This window comes from Lingula anatina, chromosome 2 (assembly GCF_051362555.1).
Source record: "Lingula anatina isolate TDL-2025a chromosome 2, LinAna3.0, whole genome shotgun sequence".
In the NCBI taxonomy this organism is placed as follows: domain Eukaryota; kingdom Metazoa; phylum Brachiopoda; class Lingulata; order Lingulida; family Lingulidae; genus Lingula; species Lingula anatina.
Window position 1 is genome coordinate 36,159,279 of NC_141768.1, and position 23,531 is coordinate 36,182,809.

General features: G+C 38.2%; 1 protein-coding gene across 1 annotated transcript; it reads left to right on the top strand.

The window, feature by feature from the left end:
* Positions 1–4,899: 4,899 nt before the first annotated feature.
* Positions 4,900–23,380, top strand: LOC106174949 (DNA excision repair protein ERCC-1). Its single transcript, XM_013556729.2, has 11 exons — positions 4,900–5,028; positions 5,262–5,466; positions 6,098–6,531; positions 6,733–6,805; positions 8,024–8,130; positions 8,508–8,607; positions 8,929–9,005; positions 9,191–9,290; positions 9,619–9,690; positions 9,871–9,939; positions 10,187–23,380. The coding sequence occupies exons 2-11, from the start codon at positions 5,392–5,394 to the stop codon at positions 10,274–10,276; spliced, it is 1,197 nt and encodes a 398-aa protein (XP_013412183.2). The 5' UTR covers positions 4,900–5,028; positions 5,262–5,391; the 3' UTR covers positions 10,277–23,380.
* The last annotated feature ends 151 nt before the right edge of the window (positions 23,381–23,531 follow it).

A 23,531-nucleotide genomic window follows, 5' to 3' on the forward strand; every position in this document is an offset into this window, starting at 1 on the left:
TACTGTTGGATGATCGAGACACCAAACTAATGAGTAGTAAAATGCACATAAGGCAAAGGTGTATTTAATGAACTTTGCATTAAAAATCTATTTGATAAATTGGCTATTATCGTTGTCTTTTTTAATACATATATAAGACACATCTTTAATACATGAACTCTCTCTCTCTCTCTCTCTCTCTCTCTCTCTCTCTCTCTCATTTCTAACCATGCCCCTATCCATACATAATACCCAAAATTTCACTTACACCAGGCAAAGAATTTGATATTTAATTCCTTGTTTAATAAAGATATCCCCACTTTCGCCTTAAATCCCCATCTCTCGGGTGAATTGCAGATTTAGATGTCAGTCTCTTTGTACATGTATATACATCAGGCCCGTACCCAGGGGGGGGGGGGGGGGGTTCGGGGGGTTCGAAAGAACCGCCCCTTTTGGCCCCTTTTGCTGGGAAAAGGTCCACTCTGGGTAAAATTTGATCTAGGTACATGACGTTTTTATGGGAAAAGGTCCACTTTTTCAAAAAAAGAACCCCCCTTTTGAAATTGCTGGCTACGGGCCTGTACATGCATATAAGCACAATAATAATTATTATCATTTTAATTAGTTCAAGTGCTTTTTAGAAGGCAATAACCCAACAGATAGGGCCTATGTATAAAAATACATTACAAGTATGCAATTGAGCCCATTTTGACAAAAGTTAGGCTAACTGTCGACTGAAAGACAATAAATATCTCAACAGTTTCGGTTACGTTATATATCGATCGATTATCGATGAACAATCAGCTACCATGTCGCGCATTCTCCTTTTCTCAACAATGACACATCTGAAACGAAAAATCCAATATAATGTAAAAAGCAAATACAAATCAGACCCGAACGTATAGAGGACAGTAATACGATGTATCGTATAAAATCAACGGACAGGCAAAGTTGATCCTTTGTATAAACAATTAATATTCCAATTTATTTTGACTCATTTTACATAAGGCGTTTCCTTCTATCCAGTATGCTTTAAAAAGTGCATCTACATCGCAGCGCCGTAGGCTGAGAAAAATGCCTGGTGGGCGGTAGGGGGGAAACAAAACTTGCAAACAGGTTATACGTAGTGCTCCTCCATTACGTTTGCTGTAAAAGTAAGACTATCATGGACTGAGAAAAACTTAACAGATTATAAACCACTCCCTAAAAACCCTATAATAATTATTTATATTTTTGCAATTTTAATTAAAATATATGGGAAAATAAAGCAAAGAAAAAGAGTAATACAAGATCAAATGAAATTTACATCATAGAATATATCACCTGTCATACAGGAAATGAAAGTGCCTCTAAAACACCGCCCTTCCACCGTCTAATTTATGGAAATGTTCTCACTCTGTTTTGTTTCTTTTAAAACAAGAGCCTCGATACAAACTTCGATTGCACAAAAATCTCCGAGTGTAATCGAGTTAATGTGAATGAGTGCTCGGACGCACGCTCTCAAGTGTCAAATGGCTTAGGGGTATTGTAACTTAAGTTCATGTCGACAGGATTCAAGGATATTGCGCCAATGTTAATTATGGGGGAGAAGGTATGACTAATTTCCCTTCGATGTTCTCATCATGGCTGCATGTTCCCTTTCAAAGTAAATGCATAAATGTTTCTTTTAAAATGAGAAAGATCCACATAGTAAAAATGATAAACACATTCTAAGCACAGATGTGCACGAAATTCAATAATCAAATTTGCCCATCATTCTCAAACGCCATCCCACACATTCAGAATGACGACATGTTGACGACATTAACGCCACCATGCGACTATTTGTGAGTAAAAGAATAAAAGCGCGAAATTTTGAACTTATGATCACACATCAACGGACAAGGCAGCGGGAAGGAGGTCTTGCGTTGCACTCCAACAAGCACAAGCCTTGAAGGGGCGCGAAATTCAGCCAATTCTTCGAGGAGACTCTTCGAATCTCGTGCTCATCCTACGTACATCAACGCACCTAAGGATATTGGATATTGGATTCCACGCTTTATTGAGCGAGGAATCATCGCTCAATAAAATCAACGCTCAAACAGCATTGAATTACTCTGCGCCTGGTTGTCTAATAACCTTCAAAGGATACATTATAATCATCATCATCATCAGTTTCATCTGTTGTGGAACAAAATTTATTTACTGGATACATTTCGCTTTTTATTTCGGCTCTGGGCTTGTGCGTTAAGGTTTTTTATACCAACTTTATCTATCCCTTTGTTTCTGCCTCTTTGTGAATTCCTTTGGCACGTTTCTAAGTCGCTATTTTTCTTGCTTTCATTGTGGCTTGAAGCAAAAAGCTGCACATGCTCTACCCATGGCCTTTCTTGTTGTGCAGTTGATAATATGCGCCATGTGACTGGGGAGTTCGAAGCAACTGACTACACACGGTTATTTCACATGTTTCAGCCGATGTTTTAATTTGTCTTTACATGTATTCTAGTTTCTTTTTTTATTACATGTACAGATCAGCCAACAGATCCAAGAAGCAGACCAATTAAGCTATGAAATGGGCTAGGATTGGAAAACTTCAGTTTTATTAACATGTAGAATAACTATACCTTCTTTTTCTGTCTATTAACAGAACCCCGAGACAGAATATGGCAACTTTTGAGAGAACTCCCAAATTTTCATGGCAAGACAAACCCAGCGGGCAAATCAACATTGAATCAATGTTGAATCAACGTTGATGGTCAACGTTGAAACTATGTTGATATGACGTTGACTATGAAAGTTGACTCAACGTTGAACCATCAAGGTTGAATCAACCTTGAGGTATCAATGTTGAATCAACGTTGACGGTCAATGTTGAAACTATGTTGATATGACGTTGACTATGAAAGTTGAATCAATGTTGAACCATCAAGGTTGAATCAACCTTGAGGTATCAATGTAGAATCAACATTGACAGTCAACGTTGAAACTATGTTGATATGACGTTGACTATGAAAGTTGACTCAACGTTGAACCATCAAGTTTGAATCAACCTTGAGGTATCAATGTTGAATCAACGTTGACGGTCAACGTTGAAACTATGTTGATATGATGTTGACTATGAAAGTTGAATCAACGTTGAACCATCAAGGTTGAATCAACCTTGAGGTATCAATGTTGAATCAACGTTGATGGTCAATGTTGAAACTATGTTGATATGACGTTGACTATGAAAGTTGAATCAATGTTGAACCATCAAGGTTGAATCAACCTTGAGGTATCAATGTTGAATCAACATTGATACCTCAATGTTGAATCAATGTTGAAATTAAGTTGAATTTGAAAATTGAATTAACGTTGAGATATCAATTAGGCTATCAGGATATTCGATTGAAATAGGAAAATTACCTACAAAAAAAAAGGGAATTTCGGAAGAAAAGGGGGGGGGGGGGTCAAGACCCCGGGACCAGCCCCTGTATCCACTTATGGGTTGTCAGATTCTTTTTAATCTCTCCAGTTTGATGCTCAGTGTTACGGACCAAAACAGCCCGAACATAAAAAACATAAACAACAACTAATTCAACTATGAATATAATATATTACAAACAATGAACAAACACTACATACACTAACTACATGTAAAACTATCACGTTGCATAACATTTTAACATTTGTCAAGTACATGTAAATTCTAACAGATACGTAGACAGTTAAGTTCTGAAGACGCAATGTCACAGTTTGACGAGTCCTTTTCTGTGGAACGTTCCTCCTGATAGTGTGGGGTTTTGAAGATGCAATGTCACCGTTTTCCATGTCCTTATCTGTTGAACGATCCTCCTAAAAGTGTGGGGTTTTGAAGACGCAATGTCACCGTTTTACATGTCCTTATCTGTTGAACGATCCTCCTGATAGTGTGGCCTCACAAAGTACTGTTAATTAAGTGTTAATTAAGTGTTACACACTGTCCACACTCACGTGTTGCATCAGTTCATGTTATCTGGAGTCTCGCACTTAATAACAGTCCCGCACTTCATTTACATTTTACAAGTATGCAGGCACATACGGTAATTACTCATAAAAATTAAACAACATATTAGCTTTACTAAAATGATTATAACGTCACATCAGGTAGTAAAGATAATTTTAAGAATACAAAAAACAAAGGGTCACCAGTCTAATTTTTTCTCACAGCTAACTTAAATTTCTAAAAAAACAGGCATTTTTGGCTTTTTCAAGCTTTTTCTTCAATCTTGTGTAATATTTTGTCAATTTGCCATAAAGTAAGGTTGGTGACCCTATGTTTTTTTTTTCTTTTTCTTAAAGATAACCTGAACATCAAATCTGGAAAGTTAAAAAAAAAACTGACGACCGCTTTTTTTCACAAAATTAATATTAATGAAAAACAAGTAAAACAAGGGGAAAAACAAGGGGTAAAACAAGTGTTAAATTATGAGGGGTAATTACCCCTATGCATACCTCTCTAGTAAGATAATCATTTAAAACTATTATCAAGGTTATGATTAAGGTTATAAAGTTTAGGTTGACCCAATGTTGAGATCCAGTTGATATGTCAACATTGACAAAGGGTTTTCAAACACAGGTTGATTCAATGTTGAAATCCTGTTGATCTATCAACATTGAAAATTGATTGACAAAGAAAGGTTAAATCAATGTTGAGACCCTGTTGATATATCAACATTGACAATTGGTTGACAAGAAAAGGTTGATTCAATGTTGAAATCCTGTTGATCTATCAACATTGAAAATTGATTGACAAAGAAATGTTAAATCAATGTTGAGACCCTCTTGATCTATCAACATTGACAATTGGTTGACAAGAAAAGGTTGATTCAATGTTGAGATCTTGTTGATCTATCAATATTGATGGATCAACATCATCTCAACCTATCCTCAATGTTGAGTCAACGTTGAGTGCCCGCTGGGAAGTGAATGGGACAGAGGTTTACCAGTAACACTTTTTCCATAGTGTTTTGTCCTGGGAAGACCTGCTTTCGCAAAGTAGTGACTTTGCTGATCCCGTGGCCAAACGACAAAGACAGACCAGTGTCTAAGGTTAGTAAATAAGAAATAACTCGACTATGTTCAAATTATCGGGTCGTGTAGGGCCTACATCTTCTTGCGACAAGTTCTTTATAATTAACCACATTTATCTGTAACGTCGTTAATGTTAACATATAATGAACAGAAAAATTATTTTCATCGAGTTTCGCAAAATAGTTGCGTTTCTTTTCGTAACCAAGCCGATGCGATTGATTGACCGACAGCTACTGTCTTATCTATTTTAGTTAACTGGCAGACACCGGTTGGGCATTTCTTTGAAGACAGCGCCATCTAGTAGTTATTTCCTGTGCGCGTATTTGCAAGAGCAGCAAAAAACGCAGGATGGCTGAAGTCGCATGAAATTGAAATTGTGCAATGTCTGAATCTCGAAGAAAATTTAAAATACCCTCTCTGAATGAATTAGAAGGCACAGGCGCTCAAAAATTTGAGGTATGGAACTTTGATTAGCCGTTTAAAGTTCAATGATATCTACATCGTTTACCAGTAATCGGTCACATGAACTGTTCATGAGAATGAAGTTTCCACTAAAACTCCTTTTTCCATTTTACTAATGCTTCTCTCGTTGAAATGGGAAACAACTCCACATATTGTAATTTAAATACTGAAACATTTAGGTTGCCTTTAAATTTAGGTGGTGGGGGTGGGGGTATTCCACAAATAATCAAATTTTTTTTATCTTTCAAAATTTTTCACAACAAGGTAAATAATAATAATAATAATTTATTGAGCATTAAAATATGTACAGTTACATTTTACAAGCTATCTAAACTACAATATTACATAAATTGTGCACATAAGCTTAAATAAGTATAACTACTTTAGATCATTCTAATACCAAAATACATATAAGCTAACTACTTCATACATATAGCTCACAATTGTAAGACACAATATAATAATACTGGATATAGTATTTTGTATAATATGCATTTGCTACTTAGGCATAACTAGGCATAAATAAGAAGTTATAAGGTTACAGGCACGTCAAGTCAAATCTTTTTGCATCTTTGATTGACTCTCTTCAAGTTAAAACTTTGGTTACAATGTTTTTTCCTTTTAGCCTGGATCTTTATTTAAAAATGAAAAAGTCCAGAAGTCCAAGAGTGACACAGGAGAGAACAGTTCAAGTGCTAGTGCCAGTACTTCTGCAGGTGCATCCCCAAAGAAAGCAAAATTTATGACGGCTGCATCACGAAATACACACAAACCTCTTCTCCCAGCCCAGAGCTCTAGTAGGGCTGGGGTCAAAGTGCCAAATGAACCGAGGACAGAAAAGAAATCAACAACCTCAGCGTCTAGCAGAACCCATGTGCCTCTTTTGCCTGCAGTGTCTTCAAGGACTGCTGATGTTGGAAAGGCATCGAAGGCTACGAGTCATAATGTACAAAAACTCCCAGTATCAAAACCTGTTAAGATCTACACTAGGATCAGTGACAATGCTGCAGCTCAGAATAATTTAGAAGGACCTGGGAATGCAACCACATCAACTGTTGGGTAACTTTGCAAAACTTGCTCTTTGACCTTATTTTGATTTATGATTTCTTTATGTTGGATGGAATTCTTTGGTATTTTTTTTACGTTCTATATATACAAACCTAGAAACATATACATTGTACATGTATGTACACATAAATGTTTCAATCCCCACTGAACATTGCTGTGGATAATCAAGTTGTTGTGCCCATATGTTTCCAGATCTGCAGAAGACACTGTAGAGGGAGCAGTGAAAAAAGCCAAGGCCAATTGTCTGCTTGTTAACCCTAGACAGGTAATTTTCTTCTTTTTGATGAGAATCAAAATGTATTGAACAGACAGGCTAAGTTAAAGACAGTCTCAGCAAGTTAAACCCTTAAAATAGCACGAAAATGAATTTTCCTGGAAATCTCACCAATTTCCCCATAATGACCAAGGTATATCCTATCCAAAACCGTTGAGAAAATGAACCTACCTAATACCGTTTTTAAGTTCCATTAAATAATAAAAGACGACTCGTCTTAAATACTCAGCTACCACCTCACAGTACGGCTTCAGAACGCGCAATTTCTCGCTAAGTCTCGCGGTTTACTATGAATGAAGTACTACGGCTGAGACCCGGATGTTACTATTTGGCGCCAAAACAGCAACCATGGCTCAGACGCGCGTCAAGTCTGAAGAGGAGAGCAACAAAAGGGGACGAAAGAAAATAGCCACTCCAGTTCGAAAGATACGAAAGAAAATTAGAGACAGACGAAGAGGCACTCAGACTGTGTTTGTTGGGAGGGAGGTGGGGCGGTGGAGGACACTTAAAGCTGAGTTAGGACTCACATACGAGGCAATGGCGAAACAACTCCTCGACACGTGAGTATGCGCTTCACAGGTCTCAAGTGTGTCTGATTATCATATTATCCTGTTCACAATAAATGACAATATTTGTGCTCATACAAAGTTGGTTACGTGTATAAGAGCGTTTTGGGCTTTACGTTGTCTATTTTTGATCGGTACATGTACCGGAAAGATGGACAGGCGGCACTTACATGTCTGACAAGTTTCGCTGTGTAGTCGTGACGTCTATCTCATTCTGACTGAAGCCTGCTGTGATTGGTCGTAAGCGTGGGAAAATCGAGGTCGTGACCTTGAGCCGGAAGTACTTCTGGCTGTGCTCCGAAATCATGATAAATAGTTTTCGTTTTCTAATTCTTTATTCTAGTTGTCTTAACAGGACTTTTGTGACCCAGACTTATTAATATAATAATAAACAATCTCACAAAACACAAATCTGATCAAAGCTTTACATAGAACCTGCTTCTATACATTAATCTAACCCACTGAGACTGTCTTTAAGAAAGAAAATGAGTGTGTTGTAGGTGTTTAAGGGAAATTAAAATATTTTCTGCTTTCATGCTGAGAAGTAATTATAATGTTTGCATGCATGCTTTATTTCTACACAAGTGAAGCAGATTTATTGTGCTCTTATCCTCCATGTCATTTTCTCTTTGTTGACTTTCAGCGAGGAAATCCAATTTTAAAATTTGTCAGAAATGTGCCCTGGGAGTTTGATGGTGATCTCATAGCTGATTACAAGATGGGTCAGACCACCTGTGCCTTGTATTTAAGGTAGGGTGCTGCAGACAAGGTGTAAATTCACCAAGGCTGGTTTATCACCACTGACTGAGGGAACATATTGAAAGAGTAGGTCATGCCTGACAAGATTTTCTGTTTATCTGTCACCTGTCAGAACAAATGTCAGTCAGTAAGTTTTCTCAATATTTGGGTGTAGCAAGTCTAGATTTCTGTGATGTGAAAACAATGCATCTGATATTGATTTTAGAGTACATAATGACACTCAACAGTCATGAATGGTGTACAAAAATGTGGTTGTGGGGAATAAGAAAAAGTTTTCTTTAAGTTGTGATTTAGCTTTTTATGCCAAGAAAACAAAGAGTTGAATATTTTAGAGTATAGATAGTGTAGGTTTATATATCTATTTACAGTTTGAAATACCATAATTTGAATCCAGATTACATTCATGAGAGGTTAAAACAGCTTGGGAAACAGTATGAGCTAAGAGTTCTGTTGACCCAGGTTGATGTGGTAAGTTAAATACAATCATTTGTACATCATGTTCAAATCTTTACCTTCAGCTTAATAACATGGGTCAGATGAAAAGAATGTGGAAAAAGTGATGAGATTTGACATATATCATTTACAAATAAGAGAAAATAACTTGTGTTTGATGGGAATGCAGAAAGGGGCCATGACATTTGGCTCATCTCTTATAAATGCTAACGTTCAGTTTTTAGTTGGACCTAATTTCAAACTCGACATTTGTTTAAAGCTAACAAATTTGAAAGCATTTTCTATTTATTTTAAAGTAGCTTTTCTTTGACATCCCTGTTATTTATTGTCTTACAGAAAGATCCTCATCATTCATTGAAAGAACTTGCCAAGATCTGTTTGATGGCTAATTGCACTCTTCTTGTGGCCTTCAGGTAAGATCTGCCTATAATTGGTGATGATAAATTTTCATTGAAATTCGTGAAGGGTGAAGACAGATGTTGGATTACCTGAATGTTATCCCATATTTTATGTTTATATTTGTCATATTTATTTGTCCACTGTATATGTTATGTACTGTGAGATGTGTGGACAAAGTTTGAATTTTTCATTCTCTTAGCCCAGAGGAAGCTGGTAGATATCTAGAGACATACAAAGCATATGAATTAAAGCCTCCAGATGCAATAATGGAAAAGACAGAAGGGGATTACATGTCTAGGGTAGGTACAAGTTCTTTCTCAGGCTTAGACTTGTTCATCTGTGTGTAATTTTGTTTTTCTCCAGACGTTAGATATTTCTTATAATTCTGACATACTGATTTATGTTGCTATTCATATTTTAAATGCATGTCTTTTAAATTACAAACTTACTGATTTCACTCTAAAGAATATAAATAAGTATGTCCTGTAAACCATTACTTGCTTCTTGACTCTTTAGAAAATATTCAAGTTATTTCTCGCTGGTTGTCTGATTTATCCCATATTTTGTGAAACGGCTGTTTGATGTTTGTTTGACTGCTGGTATGTATACTTTTCACCTTTGTTTCAGCTAACTGATTGTTTGACAACAGTGAAGTCTGTCAATAAGACAGATGCAATGACACTGATTTCCAATTTTGGGGTACGTAGCTAAATTTAAGTTTCCATTGCTTTGAAATTGGTTTTCTTTATAGTATGTTCAGTGTTGTCCTAAGATTGTTTAATTTCAAAGTATAAGTCAAGTGTTAGAGCACATGGAGGTAATTTGACAATTTGTTTTCTTGGTAACAATATAACATATAGATGGCATATGTTCTTTCAGTCTATTGAAAATATCATCAACACATCAGAAGAAGAGTTGTCTTTTTGCCCGGGATTAGGGCCACAGAAGGTCTGTGTAGCTCTGATATATCAGTTACTGCCAGACATAAACATGTTTTGAGAATCCTTTTCATATTCCTAGCTAGTGCTTGGTTTTAATTTATTTTAAAGCTTGAATTTATATTGTTTTACATACATTTGTTTTTTGTGTATTAAGGAAATAACATAGTATTCATTGAAAGGATAGAAATTAGAATGCAATTGTAGGTACAAAATCTTTCCCTTTTTATGTCTTAAAGCATATCTCTTTATTGCAGGCACAGAGGTTGCATGCACTTTTTCATGAACCATTTTTGAAGAGCAAGAAAAGAAAACTCACCCAGGACAAAAATGACCCCAACACGTGACCTTGAATACTATATCACAGAAAAGCTATATGGTGCCGGGAGGAAGAAGATATTGTAAATTGCATGTTTCTTTTATGCATCACTTTTATGCCATATGTACATCAAACAGTTTATTTATGTCTGATACCAAAATGTTCTTACAGTAGGAAAACAATGAAGGTTTCTTTGCAAGTGCATACCTTTTGAAATGTTGAAGATTTTCTTGACTGACTATTAAAATGCAACATGTAGTTACTTGAGTTGATGATTATAGGATAATTTGTGAGTAGTTGAAGTTGAAAGTGCTATCTCTTGCCAATTATTATTATTATTATTATTATTATATGTTACAAACAAGCTAAGTACATGAATATTGTGAAATGTAATGAGTCTTTTTACCTCTTATGCCTCTGTGAGAGAAAGGTTACTTTAATGAGAAAATTCTGATTGGTTAGTTTCTGGTGGAGTAGTTTGATAAGACCAACTCCTTGTGATTGCTATGTTGTATTGATAATATGTGGACAGTTGACCAATAAGGGAGGTGACAAAAACAAAAATTGTGTGCAGTAAAAATGGATAAAATAAGAAAAAAGACCTCTACTCTACTTTGTCAGTTACTTAAGCCTACCTTAGGAACAACAAAACCTCAAATTTGGATCAATGCTTTGATGTTTAAGAAAGGTTTGGGTTGTGCCTACTTTCGATGACACTTTTATTTCCAATAAGCATTGCAAATGCTGCACACTGGTGCTGGGCTATCTGGCACCCTTGGAGCCTTTTATGATGCTCTGTATACAAAGTTGCATCAAAGTCATCATGAATTTCACTATTTGCAATGTAGATGTTTCCTGAACCACATAAGTTGGCAACTGTGGTACCATCCCATTCAACTCCTGTTGGTACCTTGTTTCTGTTTCTGTTTTGATGACCTGTTTCTGTCAGCTTTGACACAGAAATACCTGAAATTCATTCAAATATATGAGAATCTAAAAATATAAAATGCAATGCAGGGAAGATGAATAGGAAGCCTTTAGCTCCCCATGCTCTTAATTGGCAGGTTTTATTATTTCCCTAAAATTGCAAAGCTTTGTTCATTTAAGCAATTCTTGGCTACTTTAATGATATTCAAAACAACATGGTTCTTATCTCGGCTTTTGCAGGTGTTGCAACTTATCATCGAAGGTTTCCTCAATGAGTTTCTCCAAATCATAGGCAGAGTCTGTTCAAGGGAATGTCACGCAATTTGCCATTCTTCCATGGGCATAAAGATCACTTTTGTTTATGCCATCCCTTTGTTCAACAGTATGACATTCTTTGTCACCATTTTAACTAAATAGAAAAATTTGTCAGGCAGGCATTAATATCATGTTGTTTTTGTTGTGCCTTCTTTATACTCTCCATGGTGTTATCTTTCCAGGTATGTATTATTTTCAAATGAATGCCAAGAAATTTAAACCCCTCCACCAATCTTACTTCGTCATTATCAGTGCTATGCGGTGCCTTTACAGTCCGATTTAAAGACAGTACTAGTGCTTATCACATCAGAGTACTGTGAGTTAATATGTTATCAATTACTTGTTTTTGTCATTCACATTCTTGTACTGCATCCTCAACTTCTTGATCTTGTTCTACATGCCTCCCCAGTCCGTTCAACCCCCCCCCCCCCTCGTGGCTCAACTTGTCAGCAATTCCCCAGAAAACATGTGTTTCTCTGTCTCCCTCCTCCTAGCTGCTGTTGGATACCCTCCTTCCCCCAGATCTCTAACAGATTGACCACTTCTTCCCTAGCCCACTTGTCAGATCTTGCTGGAATCTTCTTAACTATGTCTATGTCACCTGGTGTCCTCCCCAGATGTGTCCTTCCTTTAAAAATGCAAAAGCTTCAGTTTAATAATTAAAAAAAACAAAACCTTCATTTAGAAAGCAAAATTGTGTCACAGCTTGGTTTGATCTTTACAGTGTTTTTAACCCTTTCACTGCCAGAACGCCAATTGCCTATATATATACCGTATTGCCAGGAAATTTCCAATAAATTACAGTATGATTATTCCTGCTACTCTATTATCCGTAATTTATACAAAAACCATATAAAACCTATACTTTTCTGAAAGATAATTGAACTGCCAAACTTCCTGTTACTTTTATTATATTATTATCATACTTTTGAATACCATTGTACATGATAAATGAACAAAATATTTAGGATAATCAGGAAAATGAGTGACAAGAGTACTTTCAGCAATGTTTATATGCTTATAAACTTCTTAAAACTAGTGATTTCCCTTACAGTTTTCTGTTGTTTTTAGTAATGTATTTAGCCTTATATATAAACTCCTGAACATTTTATTTAACACAATTCGATAGTTCAGAATACATTTATCTATGTTGGTCACTTGGTGTAGTTCAGAATACATTTAGCTATCTTGGGCACTCGGTGTACTTTCTAACTGTGTGATATATTTCGAAGCACGGCCACACACACAAAGATGGCTTACTGGGGCACTGTTCACACATATAACATGTTTCCTTTCGTTTTCCTCTCGAGGTACACACTTTGCACTTCCTTGAAGTAGAATGGGACTTTCCAGTCTGTGGAATTTTATGTGGAAAATGCCTCTCTTTCAACCTAACCAGATCCTCATGTTGCAGCTGCCTCATTGTTGGAGCTCTTACACTTTTACCAAACAGCAGATCTGTAATAACACTCTGTTGAAAAGTAAAGAAATCCAGCTTTTTCACACCAGGAGTCTTGTTGTACACAATGTAAGAGTTCAACAAGGATATCTGTAGAAGATGCAGAAGGACCTTTTTGTACCACCGCCGTGTTTTTCTTGTGGCATCATAAGGCTGAAGCATCTGGTCTGCTCGATCGACAGCACCCATGTTTGAATTGTATGAAACATCACAACTCGGTTTCTCAACTTGTTCATTTTGGCCCCTTCTGTGAACCATACGTGTACTTTCATCATGTATTGTCGAAACCATATACACAATTTTGCTTGACTTCCATTTCACATACAAGACTGGTCCCGACCGAAGTGCTTTCATGCCACAACCTATAAAAAAATAAAATATATTGTTCTATTACTTGTATCATTTAAAAATATGTTTATACATGATTATTATCAGAATTTGCAAGCAGTTAGTATCTACAATCATGTCAGCATAATTCTATTGTATTACAAAAATTGAAATGTACTGACTATCACACACATAAACTGTGAAGACAGAAAATGACCTGTCAAGTGGAAATAGACACAGTTAGCTGAGTCATTATACTAATACATGCAAATCTATTACATAAAACATGTCCAAGTACATTGTTTTGTAATACAAAGCATTGCATCTTGATTTACCATTTTCAAACTGTAACTCCCTGACTGGCTTTGGACATCTGTTTTCCCTGATAGTTCCACAGCAGACGGTTTGCCTTTCTTTCATATACAAGTACAGGTGATGTCCCGAGTACCAGTTATCCATGTACAGATGGTACCCTTTATCAAGTAGTGGTAGGGTCATAAACACAACTACCTTCTCTGTCATTGTAAGATGTTTGGCATCATCAGGTATAGATGTTTCATTCATGTAGGTAGGGTCTTCTTTTCCGGCATAAATATGAAATCTGTATGTGTAACCAGAACTCTCACACACATTGTAAATTTTTATTCCAAATCTTGCTCGTTTTAGTGGAATATATTGTTTGAAAACGAGCTGTCCTTTCCAGAGAAGAAGTAATTCATCTATCGCAACATCTTTCTCGGGTGTGTACACTGATTCAAATTTTCCTTGAAAATGTTCAATGGCGGGACGCAGCTTATACAGTCTGTCTCTGTTTGGAGCATCACGTTGTGGTTCATTGTTATTGTCATTTATATGCCAAAAGCAGAGTATTTCCTGGAATCTGTTACGTGGCATCACATAAGAAAACATTGGTGAGTTTATAATTGGATTCGTGGCCCAGTAGGATTCAATAGTTGGTTTGTCAACAAGCCCGGTCAACAATTGCAACCCTATAAACTGTTTCATTGTATCTTTTTCTACATCTGACCATGACCTTAGCCGGCTATATTTCTTCAGAGGCCCTCTACTTTCAGCTTGTCTTATTGTTTGTGCTGCATATCTGTTGCTTTCTACCACCATGAGATCTAAAAATTCATCAGTCACATACAAACGGTAAAAGTCAATTGGCCGATCACCTTCAGGTACAACTTCAATGCCTGGCGTGGCAGTAAATGTAGGAATTTCAGGCTGCTGTTTATCAGGGATATAAAAGGAACTTTCATCAATATTTCTAATTCCACCAGTTACTCTTGTTTGCCCCCTTCCACGTGTCCCACTTCCTCGTCCCCCTCGTTCTGATTGTACACCTCTTCTAACAGCTGTTCTGCCACGACCACGCCCCCTTGGAACACTAGCGGGTGCGGCAATAATTTCTGCACTGTTATCACTGTCATCGTTATCAATGTCCGATCTGCTAACAGAATAATCACTATCAGAGTCTGATACTTCATCACGTTCATGTCTGGTATCTAAGTCAGCCCTATCTTCAGAGTCTGTGTTATTTAGCAATGAGGAAATGTCAACATCACCTGTACGAACTATTTGCGAGTCGTTATCTGAGTCATTATCTAAGGAATCCTCGCTTTCAATATCATTACATAAATAACCCGATGAATCACTATCTAACATGTGTAAAACTTCGTCTAACGAGTGATGTTTACGCTTTCTATTATTACTTTTATCTCCACTTGGGCCAGGAACGTTTTCACTTTCCGCCATCTTGAATCACGCGGTGGAAAATTCCTTCACCTTACCTCAAATCGAGACTCTTCATACATGCCAACAATATGTAATGACTATTATTAGATTCGAAAACAATTACCCAAACTTCATTGGTCAAGAATGAGGTGTCTGTTAAATGACGTATTGGAAAATCTGTCAAAAGAATGCTGGGAAATTCCCATGATGGGTAAACCCGTCTTGTAGGCAAGTATACCGATCGACAGAATGGACGGGTTAACCCGTCTCATAGGCAGTAAAAGGGTTAATATTGAACAAAAGCCTCTCAAATTGCCTTTGCATCAAACTGCTTCAAGTCTTACCCTGGGTGATATCCACCATGGGCTCTATGATGGGTTAAATAATCTGGCAATTTTCACAAATGACAAATACCATTGCTCTGGTATGGGATGTTTACTGCAGTGACACTGGCAGCTGTAAAGCTAGAAGATGAACAAAGCATCACAACATACCTGCATCAGAACCTCCGGACTCCACCAGACGTCTTGTCATTTGAATGTGGCAATTGCCCAATATGGCCTCTAACTGCTCATAAGAAACAAAAGTCCTTGGGGCTGCTCCACTCTGGCTGAAATTAAGAAAGTAAAAATTACCTTAAAGTAATTATGAATATGAAATCTGTATGGAAGGCCTTCTTCATTAATCTAGAACTAGGCCAATAGTATACGGCAATGACACCGGCGACATACAGCTGCGAGACCCAAATACCCGACCAAATCCACCGTGACCCAAAACAAATTCCATTTAATACACAATGTGAGTGCAACAGATTTAAATGTTACTTGCGACTTATTTGTTCTGATCTTTTGATTTTTTGTAAAGAGCCTTCAGCCTGTTCTCTTATGTGCCTCTGTTTCCCATCTTCCAACTGATGCTGAACATCTGCCTCCTCCCAAATGTTCAGCAAAGCTACAGTTTCTTGGCGACTCCAGTTGTCTGACCGCTGGGTAAATTCCATTTAATACACAATGTGAGTGCAACTCACTTAAACGTTACTTGCGACTTACTTGTTTTGATCTTTTGATTTTTTGTAAAGAGCCTTCAGCCTCTTCACTTTGGCAAAGCACTCTCGATTCCATGGTTAAGCTGTAACCTGTCTGCAATCCTTTGATACACATGGATGTGCCTCTGTTTCCCATCTTCCAACTGATGCTGAACATTTGCCTCCTCCCAAATGTTCAGCAAAGCTACAGTTTCTTGGCGACTCCGGTTGTCTGACCATAGTCCACCCTGTGATTCAAGATCCTCCATTTTCCTTCACATCCACTGAAGCAACCCTCGATACACTTTCTCCCTCTGGAGTGGCAGTAATTGAAATGTCTCTGCATCTTAGACAAAACTCCGTAATCTGAATATGTTTTTAGAAGCCATGGCTTAAGTGGATATGCTGGATCCCCAAAACTGCAGACTCTTCTTCCTAAGAATTGCCATCTTCACTGCCTGTGATGTTCATTGTCTCATATTCTTTCTTATTGCCTTTATTTTAAGCATATTTTTAATCAAATTTTAATTGTTCAAATGTTGTTAGGGATGATTTAAAAGACCTAACAGATTCTTATTATGCTGACCAGATGATTTCTTCATCCTAATTATACAAAACTCAGTCTATTTGTCATCAGGTACCCATCTTTCTTTTATGGTCCTCATAGCACCAAGGTTTCTAAAATTGGGTGGTCACAAAACCTTGTGGTCCACAACCCAGTTGGCAGGGATCACCTTCTCGACCTCTTCACCAATCTCCTCCCATATAACTCTACTCCACATTTGTAATATACAGATATCAGGTTCTTCTGCATGCTTACCATTATACTCGTTATTGAAGGGACCTGAGTGTTTTGACCTTGATCTGTTTGCATTGGTCTCCTCTCTGGGAGACCTGGAGGTTCTATATTCATCCTGAGCTTTTTTCAGTTCTCAGAGAAGAGTAAAATAAGGTATTATAGAACCTAGGCCATGAGTTTTTAGTCTTCTAACCAGTGAGTGACTTGTTTCTCCAGTGGCATCTATATTTATTCCTTATGCAAATAAGTAGAAAAATAAATGAAAAGAGACATTTTTTACTATGTTTGATAATTAGGTCATTGACATAGTGGCGGTAGGGAGTCACCCAGACGACCCGTTATGCATACGTAGATCGCGAACTGCGTTTATGTACGAATGGGGCACAGCTGGAAATGACGTAATTATTAAAGGTGGCTGAAAATAGCGCCGCTAAGGACTAGATTTGAACTAGCGGAAAAAACTTTTTGAAGACAGACTAAGCGGAAAGGAGGAAAAAGGACTTAGAAAAGAAGCTGACGGGGAGGGAGGAGGTGAACAAAATAAAGTGAGAGACTTACCGATCTGCTACTTTTGCTGTACACAAACACTGTCATCTATTGCTGTACACAAACACTGTCATCTACTGCAAGTCTCTATAAAGTTGACCGCTCGTGCCAGAGGCTGGATATGATCTGACCGCTACTGCTAAGATCTTCAACGCGCACATGTGGGTCACATGTCAATTAGAAAGCGTAACGATTGGTCAAGATGATGTGAGAAGTGCGGTAGAGGCACAAGTGGCTGTAAGAAGTGCGGTAGAGGCACAAGTGGCTGTATAACGGCGCCAGGGCGACTCCCTACTTATTATGTAACGTCATAAATGGGATTGCGTCTAAGGCCGCAATCTTGTATTTATTCCTTATGCAAATAAGTAGAAAAATAAATGAAAAGAGACATTTTTTGCTATGTTTGATAATTAGGTCATTGACATAATGGCGGTAGGGAGTCACCCAGACAACCCGTTATGCATACATAGATCGCGAACTGCGTTTATGTACGAATGGGGCACAGCTGGAAATGACGTAATTATTAAAGGTGGCTGAAAATAGCGCCATGAAAACGCCAGGACATGTGTAGCATGTACCTAGGGTTTTTCCGCCACCCAAAAAATGTAAATAAAGAAGAAACACCTATAATGAGATATGAACAATTTAATTATTAAACATTGATGCGTATATGCTTTAAGTACCTGGAACTGTGTTGTAAAGTCCTTTGGTAAAAATTTTTTGTGTTTCAGTCCTTTGAGCTCTATAACAATATAAAAAAATTGTTGTAAAACTATGCTGTCTTTAAAATGCTTACACCACTGCAATCAGTGGATGGGAAGTGTCAAGTCAATGCTCCTAAAGACGTATGTATATCTTTGACGTAACTGGAGCGTCGTCGCCCCGAAGGGTCAGTTGGTCGTACATACCCTTGCATTTCAGTATATGAGCTCTATAACGAAATAAACGTATAAAATTGTTGTAAAGTAAGCTATCACTTATAAATACATAAATCCCTTGTAATCGGTGAAAGAAAAGAGTCTAGTCAATTATTCTAAAAACGAATGTATTTCTTGAAAGCGTTGGAGCGCCATCGCCCTAATGAACGAATCTGTTGGTCGGACATACCCCTGCTAGCAGCTAAGGTTGCGCCCCCGATACGAAAACTGTGACTTCTTATGTTCGTGTTAGCAATTGAAGTGGACGAAATCTGGAAGTTAGAGGTGACTGATGAGTGTTTAAACGATCCAAAGTTTAGAGTAAGTTGATGGCTGGTCTGATCGTAATGTAGATCGTCCCGTAAGAGCGTATGAGGCGATGGTCCTGCCGTGATCTCACTAATGCGCAGTAAACCGAAAAAGGCTAAAGAGAACATGGCCTTGTACAGGATCGCATTGTAACTCCATATAAGTTTTGAACAAAGATAATGTGTCCGCCACATTTCCGGCTGAACTGTTTTCATTTACATCACCTTGCTTGTTGAATGTTCCTTCAGTTCCTTCTTCTTTATCTTCTACTGCCAAATTTACGAAATCTCTGCTCTCTCTCTCAGAATCTTCACTCTCCGAGGTTGACTCCCGTCTTCTCTTCGACATACCAGCGATTTACTTGGACCCGACGCAGCAAGCTGAAACAGTCTCGAATGAAATCTACTCATCTCACAGTTCCTTTTATACTACTACGCAGTGCCCAAACTGTGCATCTAAAACTCCCCGCCCTATGAACCCATTTCCTCACCAGACTTGCTTCTCTAACACATTTACGTTGACTCGTTAAACGACAATAAATTCATTTACTCGGCATTGCCCTTACAGCCTCTTGATTCCCGGTGTGCAAAGGCGCTTGGCCATGCAGGGAAACCTGACTCTGGATAGGGTTACCCATGTAACCCTGTGAGGTGCCAGATGGTGGGCTGTTTATGATACCCTGAGGAGCTGTATTACTTGTGCGCGCATCTGATGTCAGTGATCCGCTAGTAGGGATTGGGTTTAGGGCGGCTGCTGCTGCTCGTGACGAGCTATTTTGCATATGTTGATGGGTGACCTGCGCGTTTGCAACATTACGGAGGTCGCGTACTCCCCGTGCTCCTGCAGAGCTTGCAGGAAGGAGAATCCTTCCATGGGGGGGTGTAGGAATATGTGGAAGTTGGCTCATGGTCTGAAAATAGAGAATGATTTGTTGTGACTCCCTGAGCAGAGATTTTAGCCCTGCCAGCTATGTGGGTGAGTGGGGGGTGACTGTATGTGTGAGTTTGTTTTAGTGTGAGAGGAGTAAAACGATGCAAAAGTTCTGCTAATATGAAGCAACGTACATGAACGGATGTGTAAATATTGGACTGTGATAAAATGTAACGAAGCTATTGTGATAACGTGTAACAAGTATAACGGGAAAATGTAACGAATCTAAGGTGATAACGTGTAACGGATGTAGCATGTAACAAAATAATGTATGTAAGTATAACGTGTTAAATTGTGCGGAAAGTAATCTGAAAACGTGTAAATTAATGTGGCATGTCTGTAGCGAGTATAACGGGAAAATGTAACAAATCTAACGGTGATAACGTGTAACGTATGTAGCTTAATAACGGATGTAGCATGTAATGAAATAACGAACGTAAGTATAACGTGTTTCAGTGTGCGGAACGTAATCTGAAAACGTATAAATTAATGTAGCATGAAATGTGTAATCCATGTAACGAATGAGAAGAGATAATATGAAACGTATGTGGCGGTGTTAGGAGATAGCGTCTGCAGAATGTGCTATGATGTAACGAAAGGCCGTGAAAACGTGTAACATACGCAACTATTTAAACAAGTGAATCAAAAGAATAAAATGATGGTAACGTGTGTAACGTAACGGAATGCATATAATAAGTATAACATGAATAAACAATAAAACTAAATACAGTTAGTAGGCGACTTGATGTATGGAGCGTGGTATACTCACGCAGATGACGTCGCAAATGGATTACAGCGCCCCGTATCGATTGCCAGAGACGTTTTCATCCCCGTGTGTTCAGATGAACTCCGTCGGAGCAGAGGACGTTTTTCCACGCATCCTGGATTCCCACGTGTTTCCAGAAGTGCGCTCGTGACCTGGTTGAAAGTTGTCTTTGTAGTTCGTCGTTGATAACGTCAACTTGGCCGTTGAAAGATTCCTGGTCCGTTTCCTGCTTCAGGTAACCCATCTGCTTGTATGCTCGAGGGTAAAGCTGGCCCCAGTATATGTGTATGCGACGGTTACGGGGGAGGATTTCATCAATTAAGAACAGGATGGAACGGATGACTGGTGTGGGATCATGGCCAATGCGAATGTCATTTTCACCCAACTGACAAAATATGAAGTCGGCTGAGGAAACGGCGCTCCAAAGCTCGGGAAATTGCCACATGCTATGGACGTTAGCGCCACCTCGCGCTAAGTAGCATACCCTTGATCCAGAAATGTCAAGATTGTTGGGAAGGTCACTGTCGTCCCGAAGTCGGCAGACGAAACTATGTCCCATAACTACAACTTCCCGATTGTCTGGTTTCATGCTGTACGTATGTGTATTAAGCTGCAAAGAATGAAGGAATAATGCGTGGGGTGAAGTGAGGGTATTGCGTGCTGAGACTTGGTAGTAGGAGGGGGTGTTGTAAAGACAAAAAGATAGGGTGACTAGGCTATGAGCATCTGTTAAGTATTAAAGTCGGCTCTCTTGAAGAGCTGTGTTAATGTTACGCTAATTAGCTCGTCTGGTGAAAGTTACGTAATGACTGAAGTGTTGCAAGCTTAGGTTACAGATTAGAGAAGACTTTGGAGCCATCTAATTAAACATGCATGTGTCCACAGATGTGGTGCGCGTATCTGAACTGAAAACGTATAGGAAGGAAAGTTAAAGCGTAAAAGGCTATGTAATGTGTTACTAACGACTAACCTGTACTGATAGTGTACAAGGTGAGTGTTCTAATAACGAGAGGGATGACTATCGGGGGTGAGGTTCATTAGCTACAGATGTGTAAAACATAGTAGTGGATGTGTATTAATCATAAGCTTTACCTGCATGTCATTATGATCTAACGAGCGAAGTATCTAATGTGACTAAACGAACTACCGTACAGTCCTGAGTCCGGTGCTGAGATCCTGCCTTGTTAAGATCGACGATCGGAGAAAAACCCAACCTCCATCGGTGTAAAGTGACGACAAGAGGTATAATGTCAACTGTAGGCCATGATAACGTAACGAGCTGATATTGAACGAAACAAAGTGAGAGACTTACCGATCTGCTTCTTTTGCTGTACACAAACACTGTCGTCTATAGCTGTACACAAACACTGTCGTCTACTGCAAGTCTCTATAAAGTTGACCGCTCGTGCCGGAGGCTTGATACGATCTGACCGCTACTGCTAAGATCTTCAAAGCCCACATGTGGGTCACATGTCAATTAGAACGCGTAACAATTGGTCAAGATGATGTAAGAAGTGCGGTAGAAGCACAAGTGGCTGTATAACGGCGCCAGGGCGACTCCCTACTTATTATGTAACGTCATAAATGGGATTGCGTCTAAGGCCACAATCTTGTATTTCTTGGAACTGTTCTCACAATTTGACACCTTCTAGCAGAACAAGCTTTTTCAGCTACCCCACCCCGGTATCTCCTGGATATCTGGTTCTGCCCAGTTTCCTTTGCCCTTTGACCCCAGGCACTACAGCATGGTGACTTCTTCTGCCTAGATTAAAGCCCTGCCAGCCTTCAGGACAACTGATTATTTTTGTTAATAATGCTCATCTGGAGTAATTGCTAAGGTGTGATAGCTATGCAGTTACTGTGGAATTTTAGATTAAGATTTTTTGAAATATATATACTGTGGTCATTGCACTTATTCTTTTTGCTGTGTAAAAGGGCACCCCTAGTGGAGCCATAAAACTGTGTTACCCCAGTGGTTCAGGTAGGTGCCGTCAATAGTGAGCATGTGTTTTCCATAGAGACTTGCTCCAATGTGGCACCAGTAGTTGACTCTTTCCTATGGTTTGAACTTTCTTTTCAAAAGTTTGTCATGTTCGAAATTAAAAATTTTAATTTATTCTTGACAAAATTCTGGACACGAATTTTAATGGGCCAGGGAGGCATGTCATAACCGAAATTAAAATCATTTATTGGGGAAATGCCACTTTACACAAGGACAATGGATCATCATTTATTAGGGAAATGTAACTTTACATAAGTACAATAGATGTTTGATTACAACCTTTATTACTTTATTATTTGTCATCCATAGCACTTTTATTTTAATAGACCTTTAGAGTTGTAAAAGTGAGTAATTCCAAAGATATTAACTATTGTCAGAGTGAAAATTAAGGAGAAGGGTTGTAAATGCTGGACTGAGTGATATAGCTACATCATGTTCTTTTAAAAATTCAGAAATGTTATAGATTGTGATGGGAGGCCATAACTCGATGCTCTTTGGTTCTCCTGTCCAAGAATCCACCATGAATGGGTCTGGAATCCTGATAACATCTATCACTAGCAGGGATTGATATGTCCTACTAACTTCTTCAGCTCTTACAGTGGCACTTTTAGTTACTGGGACATTGGCTAATGCAGCTGCATAAACCTAAGAAATACAAGCCATTTGTGAGACTGTGTAGTATTTCACTGTAATAAAGAGCTGTACTTGCATTAAGAAAATGTTTAATACATAATATAGTCTGTAATTACTAAAATCGAAGTTTGAAAATCATTGGATCTTTAACATAGCTGATCGATAGCGTAGTGTAGGGTATGTGCAGTTTGTAATTCTAATTTTAGGATTAAAGGGTATTTGAAACCATTTACTCTGAAATTTCACATACAGAGTTCTGTCACTCTATGCTAAGCAGTTTTACATATTAACCTAAGTTGGAATAATACCACACATATTCATTAATGATCGTAACTTAAAATTTCAGTGCACTAAGTTTCCTAAATAGCAAATATGAGAGGTGTTTCGACAGACTAAACTTGGCCACTAACATTTCTTTTTTTCCTACTGTTGAAAGCTTTTGTCTTGTAAGATATTCCTTTAATGCTTCTATGCTCCACATTGACACAATTTCATATATTTCATCCTCATTTAACTATAAAACATTTAACTCTCCAGGCGACGCCAGTATTTTCTTTGCTCGCACATGTGCTTTTATTACCCAAACAAACTG

Bases quoted from the DNA above. Each gene is read 5' to 3' on its own strand.
- LOC106174949 (XM_013556729.2), top strand. From the start codon at position 5,392: ATGTCTGAATCTCGAAGAAAATTTAAAATACCCTCTCTGAATGAATTA. The intron at 6,806-8,023 runs GTAATTTTCTTC...GTTGACTTTCAG, and splicing joins TGCTTGTTAACCCTAGACAG to CGAGGAAATCCAATTTTAAA. The intron at 8,608-8,928 runs GTAAGTTAAATA...ATTGTCTTACAG, and splicing joins TGTTGACCCAGGTTGATGTG to AAAGATCCTCATCATTCATT.